Source organism: Fistularia commersonii, chromosome 34 (genome assembly GCF_037954325.1).
Source record: "Fistularia commersonii isolate RoL2024-O1a breed Wild chromosome 34, RoL_Fcom_v1.0, whole genome shotgun sequence".
In the NCBI taxonomy this organism is placed as follows: domain Eukaryota; kingdom Metazoa; phylum Chordata; class Actinopteri; order Syngnathiformes; family Fistulariidae; genus Fistularia; species Fistularia commersonii.
The window spans coordinates 3,176,693-3,193,672 of NC_141317.1; the positions used below are offsets into that span (position 1 = coordinate 3,176,693).

At 46.9% G+C, this 16,980-nt stretch overlaps 1 protein-coding gene across 2 annotated transcripts in view; it reads right to left on the reverse strand.

Moving 5' to 3' along the window:
- The window catches only part of samd11 (sterile alpha motif domain containing 11), a 50,782-nt gene extending 38,622 nt beyond the window's left edge, over positions 1-12,160 (reverse strand). The window contains exons 1-2 of one of the 2 annotated variants that reach the window (XM_086141101.1): positions 11,409-12,160; positions 10,196-10,287 (exon numbers count right to left, since the gene is read on the reverse strand). In XM_086141101.1, the coding sequence (XP_085997227.1) occupies positions 10,196-10,287; positions 11,409-12,108 (792 nt within the window). In that variant the 5' untranslated portion in view covers positions 12,109-12,160. The remainder of the gene's footprint in view (positions 1-10,195; positions 10,288-11,408) is intronic. The other variant, XM_086141104.1, reaches the window with a different exon arrangement.
- Between the last annotated feature and the right edge of the window lie 4,820 nt (positions 12,161-16,980).

Here is a 16,980-nt window from a genome sequence, read left to right on the forward strand (position 1 = left end):
CATAAATGTTGATTGGGTTTTTTTATCAAGCAAAGGTGTAGAAGCTAGAATAAAGTGAAACGACAGCGATACTATTATCAGCTCTTTGCAAATAGATGAGGTCACGTTCCTACCCCCCCCTCCATCCCGCCCCCTGGGTCGATGTCACAGAGGCGCCATAAAACAGAGCTTGTAAAGAGTAGAAAGTAGCCTGGAATCCAGTGCTGATGTTATGGTGGCGAAAAATGTCATTTCTTTGATTCCGGTCTCTCTTCCAGTGACAATGTCTACTGAATGACTTTGGTCAGTTACTTCAACACAGACTGAATGAGCGTCGGGAAGAGATGAAAGTTACAGAAGATATTAACTAGGTCAGCAAGCCCCTAAAACAGTGTAAAAAAAATGGCAAGTCCATGCTTTTTTTTGGACTTGTGATACACGTTCCATTGACCGAGGAAAGAATAGAATGGCCGCCTTTGTATTTTTCACCTGTGAAAATTAAACTTACACTGAAAGATATTAAGGATGAGTAGGAGACAAGATGTAGCATAGCAAGTTACAATATAATAACTGCTGAGAAAAAAGAAAAACGGATTTTTTACGTTTGTGATTCAGTAAAAATCCATATAGCAATAGGTGGCTATTAAGGTAAAAACATGTCTGCACCAAAGAGGCATTAACGTCTTGTAGAAAATACGATTCTGCGGGGGTTGTAAGTGAACAGATGAAGTGCAACACTTTCTGACAATTAGTAACATAAAGCGATAACACTTGAGCTGTAGCTCGGTCGGTGGAACGCCTTTCCCACCGACGGGAAGGCTAGCTGTTCGATCCCGAGCGCCTCCAGTCTGCATGACAAAGCGTTCTTGGGCAAGACGGTGGCCCACCCAGTCGCTTCCGGCTAGTGATGGCACGCCTAGCGCCGCGAACGGCAGCTCTGCCGGGATCGGCGTGTGCCTGAATGTGAACCGGTAAAGCGCTTGGCGATTAAAGCGCTATATAAATCGGGACCATTTGTATGAACTAAACAACCCAAGTATATGACCTGGCCAATTTGTTTCTGTTTTTTTAAACTGGCTAGTAAATGATGGGATTAGTGAACAGTTATTCCATTAGCACGATGCTACGTTAAGAAAGGAAGAGTAAGTAGGTTATTGACAGATTTTTGAGCATTTTGTGACGTCGGGGTTCTCGAGCTTGGTGAACTCTTATATTCATATACATTGACTATCTGCACTCGTGGTAACCAGGGGGTTGGTTCCTCGCCCGGCGATATTTGGGTACGCCTGTCGATCGCCGAGCCGCATAAAGAGAACCATACAACAATCCAATCCAATAGATCTGCTATTATGGTCTCCAATAAGGCAAGATTTGGGGTCTCCGATGAACATGCACGAGGACTAGAAAGCCCACGAAAACAACCAGGGATCTTCTAGATGTGAGGCAGATGTGAGGCCACCGACACAAACACACACACACACACATGCGTTCATAGCCAACTTTGACAGCAACCCAATGATCTCCTAATGCACACATGTCAAACTCCAGGCCCGCGGGCCAAATGTGGCCCGCCGTGTCATTTTATGTGACCCGCAAGAACGTCTTAAAAGGTCTGACTGTCTTAAATAAAGTCAAACCATAAACTACATTTCCCACAATTCATGCCAATCATGTGACCCGTGAAGTGACAGCATCCTGCCATTAGATTGCAGTGTATCCATATCAAGTGGAATTGAGAAATAAAAATGTCCAGGAAGTGAAAAGTTGATGCAGATGGAAGGCTTTTTCCAGAAAGATGGGAATGCATATGTAACATATAGGATTTGAATGAGTAATAAATTCTGAGTCATTTAACATTAAGGAGTAGTGACATTTATTTTACATTACATTTAGTTACAGTTATACTCTTACCGTTTACCATTACGCTGATGTGGCCTTTCGGAGAAAATGAGTTTGACACCCATGTTCTAATGTATAAAGTGCTAAACGACACACGCGACGGTTGCGCCGTGGCCAAAAAAGAAGAAAGAAATTGAAATTCATGCAGAAACAGAAAGGCAATCAATCGCTTAACATTTATTTCAGACTTTTTAGATGCACTCGCGGTGGAAAAGAGGACGAATAAGAGTTGTGCCCCCCACCCCTTTCTTCTTGCGTTATTTCCTGAAAGGTGCAGTGCCCCGCCGCTGGCTCCAACTAGCTTTAGCAGGCACACACCCACACACACACACACACACACACACACACACACACACACACACACAGAGAGAGAGAGAGAAACACACGCACACTCAGACGGGCGCGCACATACGCACACACACGCAGAGACGCCGAGGCGCACACACACACACACACACACACACACACACACACACACACACACACACACACACAGCGGTAGCCGCCCGTGACATTCCTGCAGCTGCGGCGCGCTCTCTCCCCCTCGCACGCGCCCCCCCAGCAATCTCCCTGGGGGACGAATGCCTAATGAGTCACGCGCCTGTCTGCCGTTACCTCGCTCTGTGTGTGTGTGTGTGTGTGTGTGTGTGTGTGTGTGTGTGTGTGTGTGTGTGTGTGTGTGTGTGCGTTTGTGTGGAGGCGGGATGGCGGGCCGACTTGGCGCGAGCGCTTGGGGAAAGGGAGGGGGAGGAAGGGAGGAAGGGAAGGAGGGAAGGAGGGAGGGAGGGAGCGGGAAAGGAAGGAGGGGAGGAGATGACAGAGAAGGAGAGAGAGAGAGAGAGAGAAAAAAAACGGAAAAAAAAATAAAAAAGCCGTGTGCGCGGAGAGGCGGGGCGAAGCGGTCATTACCGCGCTCAAACAAGGGCCCTGAAAGCAGGCCAAAACAAACAAAACGGCTGCTGTGTTTGCGTGAGCCCTCGGATCCAGTTCATCTCAAAATACTAAAAAAAAAAAAAAAAAAGAAAACAAAACAAAAACGCTAATTCTCCGTCCGAAACCTCACGTTCCTTCCTGTTCCTCGACCCGGTACCGACGAGGGGAAACCCGGGCTCGTCGCTTTGCCTCCTTCCTCGCCGCTAAAACATCATCAACGTGATCAATGTGAATAATAACGCCCGACTAATAGTTTCACGATTGTGTTTACCGTGAGCGGGATTCCCCCGGAACCGATAATACACTTTACGATGTGTCTCATTAGTCAATATAAGTCTCTATCAATACGTTGTCCTTCGGTAAACACATCCTAACCCCCCGGCGGGAAACGCAGAGACGAAGATGATGAATTTGCGTTCACAAATTCAAAGCTTATTAAGGCATTCTTTATTCCCGCCGCTTCGAGTTGTGACAGATGGAAAAGGTTCGCCGTGCTCCCGAAATATTTTCTTTTTCCGGCCGCCACAACCTGCTTGTTTACTGGAAGACCTATTTGAATCCGCTGCGCTTCGCGACCTCCCGGCTGCATGTGTAAAATTAAAAAAAAAAAAAAACACAACAACCGACCACACCGAGTCAAAGGGCATCGCTGAAAAGAGCAACACAAGAAAGCGGCGCGAACAAACTGCAGATATTCAACTAAAGCCGAGCAAAACTTTACCGATTGAAGAAAACTGCGATATGTCTAAAGCAAGATCACATACCATACGAACGGAACTCAAAGGCTTCATAAAAACACGTATTATTCGTATTCACCGTCCCTGCACGGATTATCCGGTGAGACAAAAGACAGTTTGGTATAAAAATCCACTATGTTTCAAAAATCGTCGATTCATTCTTCTCAAAACCGGTAAACTGGTAATTGAAAGCTAGTCAGTCACTACACCCACCAACAATGACATCTGCGTTTGTTGTACAAAGAAACCAAGTATGGGCCTACTTATTAAAACATTCTGGTCACCTAAATGTAAAAATGTCATTTGGTGAAGCTTCGGGGAACATAGAATAGATTGTCAGCCTTTGTGGTTTGAGTTCTGCATTCATACACTATTGACCTAAAAGGTAATATGAAGAGATTCATACTTTATGGATAGATCGCGACGGCGCCAGTGCTGGTAATGTGCGTGGCTCCACTTTTCTATATCCAGTCACAACAACTGCAGTTTGCGCTTTCACTATTCTCCACCGTACACATATTGGACAAACTGAGGTATTACGGGTATTACTCTATACTCTATGCTAGATACTCTCTAGTATAGTTGCCCTAGTATTTCAAATATTACTGATCCGAGTGTTATATTTTGACATTTGAGATTAAATTAGCCGGGACATTAGGCCTCAACTTCATCAAACTGAGTAAACAAGTACGTATGTGCGCGCATGTGTTGTGCGCGCATGTGTTGTGTGTGTGTGTGTGGGTCTGCATGCTCTTGTGTACTTTAAGGCAAAACTTCGTTGTTCAAGGCTGTGTGAGAAAAAGAGAAAAAAAAAGTGAGAAAGCACTGTGGGGCGGATAGGCATTCGACCAAGACCCCCACCTTCCCGTATGCACGCACACACACACACACACACACCACAGAGACACACATACACACACACACACATACACACACATACCACAGACACGCACGCGCGCTGCACACACATACACACACACACATGCTCATGCTCTCCTGCACCCTCGCCCCCCACGCGCTGAGCCGAGCGGGCAGTTTCAGCCCAGTGGAGCGGCACAGGGCGAGGGGGGAGGGACGGGGGAAGCAGCGAGGGGAGGGGGGAGGTGCACAGAGGGCGAGCGGCGGCGGCGGCGGCGGCGGCGGCGGCGGCGGCGACGGGGAGGGAAGGGGAGGGGAGGGGAACTGCTGGGGTGGCGCTGGGAGGTCAGTGGCAGTGCAGTCAAGCGTGCCAACGCGCCTCTCACTCTCCCCTTTGCCTCCTGTCTCTCTCTACGTCCTGCTCGCTTATTGTGTGCACGCATGTTTGGATAGGACCACCGAGGCCGCAGCGGGGAGCTTTACAGACAGGTAACAACTGGACCTTTCCCTCCCCGGACAAACAGAAGGGAAGGAGGCAAGGGCAAGGTCATGGTCTGTACATCAAAATTATGATTTCCATTGTTTTGGCCACAGCCAAAGTAAAAATAGAATAATCGAGAAGACTTCACCGGACACAGTTCTATTACACGTGTCCGACTGATCCCTGCGTGTTTGCCAACGTGCCGACATTTGTCACGGAAAATATACGACTAGTTTGTTATAAATACATTCCCAGCAGGCGCCAAGTGAGAAACTAGTGCCATTAGCTTTTAGCATGTGGTCATGAGCTAAAGCTAGCATCCCTTGCAAGGGATCTCTTTGATGCTAGCAAAACAGGGGCCACGTCGAGAGAGACCCATCCGCGGGACTCCAGATGTCCAGGGGAATATCGTCAAAACATTCACGCCTCAAAACCAATAAACTCTCTAACTTCAAAAGACACGAGGTCAATAAGTACATTCGATGTTAGCGGCAAAAAACCAACAACGATGTGGATCTGAATACTGCCAAATTGTCAACCTACCACACTGGTGACCATAATTTACAGCAAGAAAATCACGTCCTGGCTCATTTGATTTTAAAAATGGAAAACTAGGGTGTTGGGTCAACGGCCGAGTTGTTTTGACTTGTTTCGTGAACTTGCCAAAAACTGCTGATGCAGTTATGATCTGAAGAGGGCGAAACGCCTTTACCAAATTATGCAAGTGCAGTTGCCTCGATAAGCTTTATCAGTAAACACGATACTATGGAAAACTAAGAATCTCTAGACGAACAAATCTAGATGTAATGTCTTCCAAATGTAATAACCCTCGCGCCCCCGCCCCCACGTGCAATTTCTAATGTCTCTCCACATTCATACTAGGCTGTAGGTTTCATGTGATTGTAGTATTTCGCTCAAATACTCCGACATCATTCATGCTCTAGCTAACTGGCATGGATACTGACAAATACACACATATTCCTGCTACAAAGAGAAACCAGAAATAAACTGAGCAATCACTTACATGGAGGGGAAACTAAGGCGCAATTGAAGTTTTCCACTCCGTAGTGGTCTTTTCTGTCAATTTTTCTGTTTCATATTGACTTTCTGTTAAAAGACTTGATAAAAACGTGTAAATACCATAGACGGCATCAGTATTAAATGATTAATAACTATCTATTTTGGTAACGACTTATTCATCGCTGGCATGGAGTAATAGTCAAGACCTAAAGGTGAATACAAATAATGTCCCCTCAGTGTGTGTGCGCTTGTGTGTGCACGTAGGTAGTGCATGGCCCGACAATAAAACTGAGACAGTACAAGAGGGTCTGCAAATACCGAAAGTGACAGCAAGTGCACAACTATCAGAGGAAATCACGAGGCCAAAATACTAGCGAAAAAAAGCGAAAAAAACACACACATGCACACTCATAGACAGAAGGGTTTAAGAACTGCCGTTGGCTTTGTAATGATAAACCACTTTAACTTGAACGTACGTTATGTTTCTCTTCTCTGAAATCACACCCATAAAAGCTCTTGTAATGTATAGACGAGCACCGCTTTTGCATACGAGCAACCAAAAGCACATCCAGCGATATAGTTAATCGTTGATAACTTGCTTGAAGTGTAAACCAATCGGGCCTCGCGAACCTTTTGCAAAGCCAAACTGTTTCCTTTACATAAAATATAGACAGAAAAAGAAAAACCAAAGACTCCTATCGACTCGTACGCTATGGTTTTCGCACGTTTCGTGCGACATTGCAAATCTCATTGATCCATAGTAGCAAGTCTCAGATCCGCAGCAACCGAACAGATCATTGGAGTCCCACATAGTGGCTAGTATGTCTGATACACAAGGAAACGTACACAAATGTGCACAAAATACATTCGACAAAACCGGGGTTCTGCGCCCTTCCGAGCCGGTGACCGATTCGGATGTTACCATAGCAACATAGCCTTAGCAACACGCACGCACACAAACACAAACACCTACAAGTGAAGGGATGCACAGTCGGTCTGGGACGACCGGGATTCGCGAATGCTCTATTGCGAAACTGAACCCCTTTTGGGCTAATTTCATTTCAGCTGTCCGTTCCACATGTATGTGAGTGTATTTGTGTGTACACGTTTATATTTGTGAGTATGAGCCTGTGTGTTTAATTCTACTTTGCACCAGGGGCCCTTGATTGGAGGAGGTCTTTATGAGCCAGAGGAGGGGACTGTAATTTCCTCCCGGCCTCTGCTAGTTCCGCTGAAATAACAGAGCAGAGGAAGCAAAGCTCTCCCTGGAGGACACACACACACACACACACACACACACACGCACAAACACACACACACAGACACACACATGTACGCACACACTCCGACTCGAGCCTGCGCACATACACCCGCGCGTACACGTACAAACACACACATCTAGCAAGTCAGCCAGCCATCCTGGACTTAGAAATAATAACGCACAAGCACACATACAGGCAGTTTTAAAAAAAGAGCAAACGCATATGCGGGATCAAAACTGTAAACACAGACAGCGAAACTTTAGCATACGCTAAGTTTTACTGCTCGAATCTTGTGCCCATCACACCGAATAATCACCTTTTAATAACTTCAATTTACCGTCCATCTAAAATAACATCTTCACGAGTTCATAGGTTGTTAGCTTTTAGATTGTTTGCCAACTATTTTGACAAATAAGTCTGCGTCGAAAGCTCTGAAACAAAAACAAGCGTTTTTGAACCCCATGTGTATTTTATCTTGAAGGCTATGAGAAATGCTAATTGTCATTGTTCAGCATTCACTTATATTTCACAGACGAATAAGCGATCAATAAGTGAGAAAATATCAAAACAAATTCGTCGTTTTGAAATGTTGAAACTAAAACATCTCATCGAGCACTTCGAGCTTCGGTTTGAAGAGCACGAAAGTCGAGAGAACATCTGAGAACCGAAGGTGGCTAGCGTGGTCCGGCGTTAAATATGTCACGAATTTATGAAACCGTGAATCTCGTATGGTCGACCAAACCAAATCTTCGGTTGACGGGATTATTATAGACGCACTTCAAGGAGCAACTTAACTTATCGGCTAACCTGCCAAGAAAGATATATCATTTGACTGCCTAATTATCCCATAATAATCAGCTTATTAAAAAGGTAATGCACCTTGACAGCTAGTTATCATCCCCGTCAATCATAAAGCGATTTAACTTCGGCATGTGCGGAGACGACGTTATTGACGTATTCAAATTCTAAACTATTGAACGTGTCAACGGTTCAGTCGGCGTCACAAACAGCTTCCGGCTGCACTGACACTGCAAATTATCAGCCACGAGGACTGAACAGACAGGTGGAACATCTTCCTACCAGCTGCGCATTTTATGATCAGTGGGCTCACACCTTTATCGGAACAAGATCACTCAAAGTTCAGCCGTCAAACTTTCAAAATAAATGTCTGCATGAGGTCATTCCTGTCAGAAGCCATGCATAAAGTCTGTGTGTGTGTGTGTGTGTGTGTGTGCGCGTGTGTGTGGGAGGGTGTGGGTGTGTGTCTGTCTGTGCGGAGGGGGAGGGGGGTAATCAGTGAGGGAGGGCCGGCTGCCATGCCCCGAGGGGAGTCAGACGGGAGGGAGGGAGACGCCAGTAGAGGCCATACAAGTCCCGCCGCCGCCGCCGCCGCTGCCGCCGCCGCCTTCCCTCCTCCGCCTAACCCTCACCGCCTCACATGAAACTGCCAACGCGCTCTGCGCGCATGTGTGTGTGCGTGCGCGCGCGCGTGACCGTGTGTGCCTGTGCGTAAAAGTGTCATGGTGGTAAATCACTTGGTGGGTTAGACGTCAGGCTTCACCACCAGACAAGGAAAGGAAGAGAGGAAAAGAGGGAGAGAGAGAGAGGAGGCTATAACAACAACCTTAAGGCTCTTAAATCCCAGCTTACGTCAATAACGAAGTTTTACTCCGTCACAGCTGCATTTGAAGGAAAACTGCGCGAGTCCTAACAAGTCAATCGCCGATTGTCGCAACGAACCCGAGCGTTTTGATGTTATTCGGTACATTCGAAAAACAAAAACACAAAAATCTGTTTGTCCTGCCCCTTCCTTCCTTCCCTTCGGGTAATTCATTTTGGCTGAACCCCACGTGTTAGGGTGCCCATCTTCATTCTTGGCTGTGAAAAATGTCACCAGTTTACCTGTATCACTCAAACACCTCCGGCTTATCTAACCCGCCTTTGCCTTGCGTGCCTCACACACAATAATCAGCAGTAGCCACGCTCAGTAGCTCGCTAAGCCTCTTACACCCTTCCCTCAAGATTAGTGCTTGGGAGCGACAACAGATGCGCTCCGTGGTGATAAAAACACACACACACTCTCACAACCCGACGCACCTGTGTGAACAGATTTGGCGACGGTGAGCCGGCAGTGTGCTTACTCAAAGCTGACACACACACACACACGTAGACATACGCACGTGTGCGCGCGCACACACACACACACACACGCACACAGACAGAGCGGTGATGCCGTAAACGTGACACACCTGCAAGGCCTCGGGGCTTGGCGTCATGCCAGCAGCCATGCCCCGAGGGAAGGACGGGGCAAACAAAAGTTCATTGGCCAGGTGAGGAAACTGACTCAATGGGACGGGGAAACACAATCAACGACGCCTAACGTCAAGCCTCGGCCGACGACTGGGCGTCTCCGAATGCGAGGCCGAGCTGATACTCGGCGTCTGTGAGAGGCTGAGGGCGGGCTTGAAATTCTTGCTGAGAAAAATTACCATCACCGTTGACATGTGCGCCTGCAGGGGTCTTCACCGTCAAGGTTATAAACAAAGGCAACACGCCGCTTCACGTGCTCGCACTCCACACATGTAAGACGGCGCAGAAACCGCGATCGAATATCGGTCGGTCGAGTGGCGTTTTCTGGGAAAGTTAAGCTAAAACAAACGATGTGGCCTGTGAGTAAGAAGATATCCCCTCCCCCCCCGCCGTATGCCGTACCCTGGTCTAATATAACAGCCAGACAGGTGCAAGCATTAATTCAGCGAAACCCAGCAACGCACTGTAAATGCCAAATGTTGGGCTTCACCACATTACGACCTTGAGGAGTGCCAAAGAATATGTTTTCGTCAATGTAGCTCTGTCTGGGCGCCCTTTGACTGGTTCAAACCTTCGCCGACAAGGCGACGGGCGCAGTTAATAAACCGGCACCTTTCAAATTCGCTAACAAGTTTTCCTCGAGTCAGACGAAATCAAACTCTCAAAGAGATTCTATCCTTGTTCGCACAATATGACAGAAGATGAAATATTCTTACCACTGGAGATGAAATTCGACAGCCAGGACAATCACAGATTGGAGGGTGCACTTGTAAGATTCCTTTAGACATAAGGGTCTTGAGACTTTTTCCTGTAAAAAAAAGAGATGAGACACTTCCAGAGTATTGAACAGATGGGGAAGCAACCACATGAACCAGACGGTAAACGCACTTCCTTCATGACACAACATGTGACCGTCAATGGGCGACTTGCTTTTAGAACGGGCCCCCCTTTTTATCGGGAAAGAAAAAAAAGATGTCAAAGACTGGATCGAAAAAAAATATAGTCCACTAGACTTGGTGTGAAACTGAGCTTGAACTTGCAGACAGTCATGACTCACACTGACTGGCTGTTCTGATATTGAGCCATGGAGTCGCTTCCTACCTACAGCCGGGAGAGGCGGCAGCCTTCTGGCTCCTGAATCGCTTCTATATTCAACTATTTGGCTATCACTTGTGGATAGGGGTGTGTGGGTGCGTGTGTGTGTGTGTGTGTGTGTGTGGAGGGGGGGGGGGGGGGGTGACCCCCCCAAAAAACACCTCCACCGCCACCCACACACATCTTGACGTATGTTACTACTGCCTGAGTAACCTGTGTCTGTCAGTCATGGCATGATGAGTGTGTGTGAGAGTGAAGGGTGTTTGAGGGGGTCACCAATACTATATTAAATGTCAACATTTTAAAGAAAAAGACAGCATAAACCCCCTCTTTGGTGTGATGGTGAGCGGGTGACGGTTCCGATGAACTACCAATCAACAACAACAACAACAACAACAACAACAGCACACTAGGGTGGCATCAAATGAACAGTTTTCACAAACAAAATGTTGATTTTTGACACTAAACATGTCTTCATCCCCTTTCACATACAAACCCATCCATTCCATTCAGGCTTTAAAAAAAAAAAAAAGAACCGGAGGGGTGGTGGGGGTGATGTCACGCGTGGAAGTGTTCTGGTGCCACGGTGCAAAACCCACACACACACACACACACACGTACACACACTCGTTCCCAGGGATGACCCCCTCTCCACCGGACAGCCACGAAAACTCTTGAGTCAGAGCCTGTGGTCAGTGGAGGATCTGCACCCCCCCCCCACCCCCCTTCCTCACCACCGCCTCACACCGGTCTGCTTTTACGCACTTGAAAATACACGAAAAAAGAAAAGAGACAAAAAGAAACCCCCCAAGTTTGAGGATGAGACGCCCTCACCTTTGTGTCTGATACTCCGCTTCCAGTCCTTGGCGGTCTCCCGTCCGCTCACGAACTGGAACTCGTTGGGCGTGAGCCACTCACCTCTGTATTTAATGGACGGACCCTTGCTGCCCTGGCACAGTTTATTAATATAAAGCAAAGCCTTGTTTTCCCCGCACTCCACCTCGATGCACGGCTCCCCGTTGTCAAAGAAGGGCTGAAAGTCGGGGATGGAGGAGAACCTCTCCAGCATTAAGTCGTCCGTGTGATGGTGGAGGTGCTGGTGATGCAGCGCCGAGTCCGGGAGCCCCAAGTACGCGCGGTGATGGGCGAAAATGTGGTCGTAGGGCGGCGGATGCGGGGTCACCACGGGGATCGCGGTGGCATTTAAAGGGGCCAGGTATTCGGACTGGTTGAACGCCGTCAGTGCCATGTCGTCCCCATCCAGCCTCTCCTTCTTGATGGCAGGCATGTTAGTGGCAGCCGAGCGCCGGGAACAAGTGAAAAACTGCTCGCCGGATCCAAGTTGAGCGTCCTTTCCGCCTGCGAGTGGGGCTGAGCCAGACTTGGAGACGCGCCGCTTGGTTTTACGCAGAGCCCCCGTGTCGCCGTGAGACAGCGGTCTGCTGAAGTTGCCGGATAGATTCCCATTCAGTAGTTTCCAGCTCGCAGCGGCAGCAGCGCTCTCCGCCAGCCCCACAGCTCCTACCTCCCACATTTAATCACACCCGCTCTGTTAATACCTGACATGCTGGGAAGCCCTGAGCCCCGGACATTATGTTACATACGGTGATCATTATCAGTCACAGCTACACCTCCTGCCTCTTTGGGGAAATGAACCAGACATTTTTTTTTTTTTTTTTTTTTTTTTTTTAGTTAAAGGCATTTTTCTCCCTGATCGCTTATGCAACATTTATAACAAAGCATCTTTGTTTTAAATCATTTACTCACGATATAAAAAAAAAAGGGGGGTGGGGGGTTAGGGGGACAAATATACCAGAAAGGAGCGAATAGAGAAAAATAAGATATATATGCGAATTTTGCCTGAAAAGGTGTGGAATAATCAGACGCTTCAAAAAAAAACAAAAAACAAAAAAAGAATGAACAAAAAAACGGACGTGATCGTGATAGTATCGCCTCGTGTTTGCGTAACGGTAATAGGGTTGAAAGTTTGAAAAGAGTTGTTTTTAACCCCTGTGTGTGTCGTTGAAGTCACGCTGAAGTTCACAGACCCAGACCAAACAAGATTTGCACTCTCTGCCGCTTCTCAACTTGGCCCATTTAAACAGCGGAGGCTCGGCGAGAGACGCCGCCGGAAAGGGGGTCCGCGACGGACGGGCGTTTGCGGCGCAAACTGGAGGAACCGTCATTGCCAGCCCTATTTCATCCCCAAATCTTTTCTTTGCTTCCTTTGTTTTTGTTTTTGTTTTTGTTGTTGTTGTTGTCATTTTTCAAATAATCCAAATTTCTGTCTGTATATTCGGGCGGTCCATCGTCATCCTGGTCAGGTGTGATGTATCCTGACATCGTTTTAGCTGTTTCTCTCCATTGTAGAGCTCGACGACGATAACAAATATAAACGCGGGGTTCCTTCGACGGTTCGATTACTTTTAAAACCCTGAGACGTTGTGCGTTAATGCCAAACGGTGTTAAGATGAGCCATAAAGTAAAGCGTCCCATTTGAACTATGAGAGCGACCCGGTGAACCGTGTCTGTTCAAACTCCTGGTTGTTAATGTCCACCAAGTTTCCCAAGGTAACGCTTCAACGTCATTCGAAAATGTGAAAATAAGCCGTTACATGCGAGCTGATTAATACTTTCCAGATAAGTCGGAGGAATCACTGTGAAACCGTTGACAAAAGTGCAGATGCCGGACTTATTGACACTTGTGACATGACTACGGGCGTTGAATTCCGTTATTTTTTCGCGTAAAGAACAGTCCCCTGTTAGACTGTATCCCTGCCTGCGTGCCTACGGTGGCCTGCATGTTCAATCGTGTATTAGCCGCGAACGATTGAAGTTTCTGGCAATCGCTTTGGTGACATTGGGGCGATGGGCAAAAAAAAAATAAGAAAACCTCTCGATCCCGACAAGGAAAATACTTTGCTGACCTACAGTTTCTCAAAATACACGCAAGACCGAGGACAAAATTGTCCGGTCCTGTGGTCGGGAGTCCTTAGTGATCACGAGGACTGCGCCGGGGTGCCAAGGTAACAGCATGGATCAAGTTGCAGGGTTACTGAATTAACAGGGGGGCCGGGGCGGGGGGTATTAAAGCCCAACGGCTCCACGGTCGTAGCTCCGGCGGTCACACCCCGCCGTGTTTGAGCGTCTGGAATGTTCCCTCGCGGTGACGCCGTGTTTCGTCCCCCCCCCCCCCCCAACCCCCCAAAAAAAGAAGCCGGATCTTTTCTTCTCACTCGCATATGTTCAAGCGACCGATGATAATGAAAGCTTCCGAGGTACGTTTTCTAGTATGCGAGAGTCAAAGCTACCTCGATGGAAATAGGATTCCTCATCCATCATTCACAGATGTCACATTGCCCATAACAATATGAGGAAGGTACCATTTGAGTGACCCAGCTTTCCAATTCACCTCCTCCTTTCTTTGATTCCATTGTGTTTTTCTTTATAATTTTTTGAAACGACGTCCATTATTTTGGTTGCCATGACAGCTAGCCAGCTCAGTTCCATCACGCAGTCCCTGGTGTTTACACCAGGGACTGCGTGAATGACGACATTCACGGATATTGAGAGATTCTCCTTCAGCTCATCTGCAGTAAGCTCGGCCTCGTAATGAGAACTTAGTGTATCTCTGCATACACGCGGCATCTGGGGAGACACAGCTGACATTTCTGGAGTAAATGACATCTTTCCGGGTCAACGTCACACGGAGCGCTGTTTCTAGTGCTGGACTACCCAAGACGAGCTCACGGGAGGAATTTTATTTGTTGCTGTTGTTGTTTTTTAATGTCGTCGGGCTGGAAACCACACGATGGTTTTCCTGTGAAACTCCAGGAATGTTTTGCGGCTTGGAAAACTTCACTTGACCTACTCATAGTACACAATGAGTGAATTGTCATTTCGGGACGAACAATGACTTTAATAAAGGGCTATTAAAAAAAATCACGCAAACCTGACAAAGTATGCAAATGCAGAAGGAGGAGGACCCATGTGCTTTTAGATACGGAGGACTCTTTCCAAGATCACGAAAGCAAGGATTGTTAGACTTGTATGTAAATGAAAACCAAACGACTGTGTTTTCAGAGGACCTCCTTAACTTTTTAAAACAGTATAAAATGGTTCACACAAATTAAATGTTTGCTTAAAGTGGGATTAATGTCGCTTGACTTTTTATTTCGAATCGTTTTTCGGAAAAAGAACAGCTCGTTGGACGCGTGTGATTGCCCGCCGCCCGCCCGCCCGCCCCTTAAAATTAACTAAAGCCTACTAAGCCTGGAAACACATTTTGTGAAAGCACTTTCTCTCCACAGTGTCTGCAGCCCGCTCCCCTGAGCTACTGGAGCCCATGAGCAGGACCACATCTGACCCCCATCAGTGGAGAACCACCCAGGTGGATCCACCACCGACACATGGAATAGCCATTCCAGCGGCAGAGGTGGGGTCCAAAGCACCGTGTGTCAGGGGCCTATAAATCAGGCCAAACTGCCTCTGACACACACAGGAAGGAGGCGCGCCACACCGCAGGAGGAAGCGGTGCACGGGAAGGCCAGGGACCACAGCCCGGCCAGAACGGGTAGAAGGCCTACAGCCAGAACCAGGCGGGCAAACACACAGCAGACGTTTACAAAAACACATGCCAGCTACCCCAGAAATGACAACGGTGGACTCCACATTGAGATTTTTTTGCCTTCTGGAACCCAGAAACTCCGACGTTTTAAAAGAATGTAAAGGAGTTACGGTGTTCGCGAATCAGGAAGTGACAACATCTTATACTCACGAAAACTAAAAGGCGGCTGAACCAAAACTTCTCGTTTCGTTTACGGTTAAAAAACAACTTGAAAAACGACGCCGTAAGGAAGCAGAAACATTTCATGATACTGTACTGTAATTGCCCACATGCTGGTAAGTTCACTAAATAGCGCCACTGACATAAATCACAAGTCGCTGACATTTACGGCGAACGTTTACGAAGATGTTTCCAAGCAGAAGATAGCGGCGTTTCAGTTTAGAAGTTCTTTATGCCTCTTGTTCTATCACACCGCAGTGAACTTCCTGGATGGAAACCTTGTTTCTTTGTGCGTCGGTGTCGTGGGTTTGCAGCATCGGGAGAGCCCTGCAGAAAGCAGTCATAGAGGGGACACCCGAGCCCACTCATCCACCCACTCCCTGTCTCGAATTGTGACTCATCCTCCGAGGCTCGTCCCATAGGGTTCCCCAAACTTCGAGGATGACGACACTTCAACTTTCACGCCGGTTCAACTCTTACTACATTTTTCCATCACGCGCTCTATGTTTGGTTTGATGTGAGGGAAAATCTTATTTATAACTTTCTACCTCTTCTAAGGTTCTCACATGGTGAGGACTTGAAATAAAAAACCCGACAAGAATCCGTATACAGGCTTGCATCTGATTGGTTTTACTGTTTATGTCAGCAACAGATAACTATCAGTATAACCTTGATAAAACTTCCCTTGATTATACAACCTTTTGTTTATTGATCAGAATATGTCTAGAAGAGAGGTTTCGTGGGTTCGAGGGATGATTTTCAAATACGATGGTTGGAAATTTCCATTTTTTGGGTAAACTCTCACCCAAAAACAAAAGTCCCGATTGCCTTTCGTGAATTGTCGTGGTAAAAGCCTCACGGTTGATTTTGAGTTTTGGGAGCGAAATTATCACGAGTGTATCTATAAGAAATGGTGTAAAAACTGAACATATAAAACACTTTAAAACCTGAAAAAAGACAAAATTCGTGTTTGTATTGTATCTTTCATCGTGTTTTATCTACTTCCGCTTCGGACCTCTGTGCTTTAGAGAAGCCGGAGCGTTAACGAGAACAAAGATTGCGGAAAAGGACAAAGTAGCAAATGCTGCTTGGACTTATTCCGGTCAAGAAGCTCCGGTTACTCGGTTACTCAGTTCGATCATTGGCGTCTCCTCCTCTTGCTCAACAGTTGCTTTTCCACACTGCTGAACGCCGTTTCTAGAGTGATTAATCTGGCCGGTTTAAATACAATTTTCAGGGTGACACCATCTATCACTGGTTTACACTGGAGAAACAACAAAATAAAACCAATGCAATCCGCTAGAGTTTGCTTTTTGGTTTGTATCAGAAGCATCAATCTCTGGTCTGGATTATGAATATGTTATGAATAAAATTTGTGAATGTCACACGATAATCGATGTTTCGGGAAAGACATTTCGCACTATTTTCATTCCAGGGGGTTGAAAGGAGCGCTACCGGACAACATCGTCCGTCACCTTTAGCTTTTCTAGGCAGTTTCATATCGTTCGACGACATTTCAGACTTTTCCGGGAGACCTTCTTTAAAGTGTCTCCCATTGAAAATCCACAGACAAAGGCATGAAAACAACCCTTGTGTGTCTCCACACTCAGACTAAAGTTT